The sequence below is a fragment of the Mauremys mutica genome, chromosome 5 (assembly GCF_020497125.1).
Source record: "Mauremys mutica isolate MM-2020 ecotype Southern chromosome 5, ASM2049712v1, whole genome shotgun sequence".
Taxonomy (NCBI): Eukaryota; Metazoa; Chordata; order Testudines; family Geoemydidae; genus Mauremys; species Mauremys mutica.
This window is the reverse complement of record NC_059076.1, coordinates 98,844,467-98,847,021: the sequence shown is the minus strand read 5'-3', so window position 1 is coordinate 98,847,021 and position 2,555 is coordinate 98,844,467. Positions and strand designations below refer to the sequence as shown.

Below are 2,555 nucleotides of genomic sequence, written 5' to 3'. Positions count from 1 at the left end.
GCACAGAATGGCATTTCAGATCTTTCCTACCAGACACCTACATTTGAGACCTCCTACAATGGGGAAGTTCTGTATAGTGCAAGGATCTGAGCCCCCTCCAAACTACAGTGTTTCCAATTATAGAATTAACAATTCTAACATAGTTATCCAGTAGAGATGAATTTTCCCTTGTTATATTACTATGTTAATACTAAGATAACAAAGGTCACTGCTCCAGTCTCAATTCTTCACACTGCAATTCACTTCCTCATTCCCTTGTTTTATATTTTGTTGAACTCTAAAAAAATAAATTAAGCCAAAAAAACTGCAGTGCTTTGTTTTTTGTTTTTATTATCAACAATCAGTTAATGGTACACTCTTGGAAAACTATATGCACATGTAGAAATATTTCCCCTTTTAAATAGAAGCATTCATTTGAACCACATATAAATAAATCTGAAAACCCTGAACATAATTTATGACGATTATGCTCACAAACATATTCTAACAGGAAGGGAAAAATAAAAGACGACATGCAACTGATAATAAAAATATATACCATTATCTGAACCTGGTCTCTCGAAACGCAAAGTAACCGAACCCGTGAGAACCTTCTTTCTCCACCAAGACACGCCATAGAGACTACGAGGAGGGAAAACATTATTTATACGGTCATCTAGAGTAGACAAGTTTGTACTGATATTAACACTATACAATTGAGTCACAGACCACAGCTGTAGAAAGACACAGAAAAGGTTAAAGCATACGTGTCCACATTCAACTAATAGCTAGCTCTTTGTGCCTTTTAAAAGAAATAAAAAAAAACCCTAAACGGAGATGCCTAAAACCTGCGTGAGCCATGTAATCAGAATACTTAATAATAAATACAATCCATCCCCCCGGCCAGGAGGCGAGTCCTAGGGGGCCGGAGAGCCGGGGACCTGCTGCCGGCCCAGGACTGGGCGCTGCGGTGGGATCGAAGAGAACGTGGGCGCGGAAAAGCGAACGGGGCGAGTGGAAGCCGCTGGAGGACAAGCGCGAGCGGGTGGACAGACGGACTAGGAAGCCCGCGCGCCGGGCTGGGACTTGGCAGCCGGAACGGAGCGCGAGGCGGCGTTGCAGAACCTCGCGGGCGGGCCGCGGTCCCGCGGGGAGCCCGGCGGGCGGGAGCGCCCGGAAGCGCGCGCGGCGGGCGCGTCCCAGCCAGGGGGCAGCAAGCGGGCGCCGCGCTGAGGCTCCGGGTCCTGACGCCGCTGCAGCCTGGCGGAGCCTCCCCCGGGCCAGGGGAAGACGCGGGGGCGCCTCGGCTCACGTCAGCGAGTCAGTGGCCCCTGGCCCGCCGCGCCGCGCGGGGCTCGTGCTCAGTCCTGGCGGGAGCCCCGGCCCGGGCTCTCCCGTGCCCCCGCCGGCGCTCAGAACATGCCGCTCTTTACTAGGCTGCCTTTGGCGCCGCTGGGTCTCTGCAGCGAGGAGAGCACGCTGGCGAACGGGCCCCCCAAGGAATCCGGGATGGAGGTGATGGGCCCGGGCCCGGGGGCCCAGCCCTGCCCGGGCCCCGCCGCCGCCAAGCCGCCCGCCGCCGCTCCTTTGCCGGGCTCCCCGCCGGGGCCCGCCGCTCCCGGCCCCCCCGCGGGGCTGGGGCCGCCCCCTCCGCAGCTCGGGGTCGGGTTGGGGTTGGGCCCGGGCCCGCCGGTGCTGTCCGGGTCGGTGCTTTTCGCCTCTTTGCTCTCGTCGTCCCGGGACGAGTCGGATTTTTTCCCCGTCGAGCCGTTCTTCGCCGCGGCCGCCGCGGCAGCTGCCGCCCGCTCCTGCTTGCGGAACTTGGCCCGGCGGTTCTGGAACCAGACCTGCGGCGGGGGCAGCAGAGCGTTAGGGGGAGCCGAGGCCCCAGCGCGCCCCGCCCCGCCCCTGCCCGGGGCTCAGCCGCCAGCCGCCGGGGAAGGGACCCACGTTCCCCCGGGAAAGCCGGGCTAGCCCTTAGCCCGAGCCTGGCCCCGGCGCTCTGCAAACGGGCTCCCCGCTTGTTCTTCGGGGTCATTACAAGTCAAAGGCGTAAAGTCGAGAAGCCCCCAAACGGCGGGATTGAGTGGGGGCCCGAGATCAACCTGCCCCGTGTATTTACTGAGAAATTGTAAAGCGTATCAGTGATCTCTGACTATAAGCAAACACGGAGCGCTGCGGTGTAAAGGGAAGGCGCCTTCTAGGACGCCTTTAGAGAAGGGGCACGGGCTAAAAGTAATAGCAAAACAAACAAACAAAAAGCCGGAAAAATGCACTAAACTGTTGGGGAACAAAAACAAACTCCCAAAGACCCCCCAGAATATCCAGCGCGTTTAGATCCAGAGAATTGACACCGTGTTTCCCTGCGACACGCTGTTAAAATTGTTTGTTTAAACGCCCTGCTAAAAGAGACCCATACATGTAATATTTCAGGGTGTAATGTAAACGTGTATTTTGTTCTTGTAATAAACCATGCCCTGTCTTTGAAACCCTGTCTAATGCCACTCGCCCGGGCCTTAGAAATTCATGGTCTTTGTGTGTGTTCTTGCAAAGTGCCTCTGGGTGCATAACCGATG

At 56.0% G+C, this 2,555-nt stretch overlaps 1 protein-coding gene across 1 annotated transcript in view; it reads right to left on the bottom strand.

The window, feature by feature from the left end:
- Positions 1 to 304: 304 nt before the first annotated feature.
- PHOX2B (paired like homeobox 2B) overlaps positions 305 to 2,555 on the bottom strand; it is a 3,946-nt gene continuing 1,695 nt past the window's right edge. Inside the window, exon 3 of the mRNA XM_045017474.1 lies at positions 305 to 1,826. Within this exon, the coding sequence (XP_044873409.1) occupies positions 1,392 to 1,826 (435 nt within the window). The 3' untranslated portion in view covers positions 305 to 1,391. The remainder of the gene's footprint in view (positions 1,827 to 2,555) is intronic.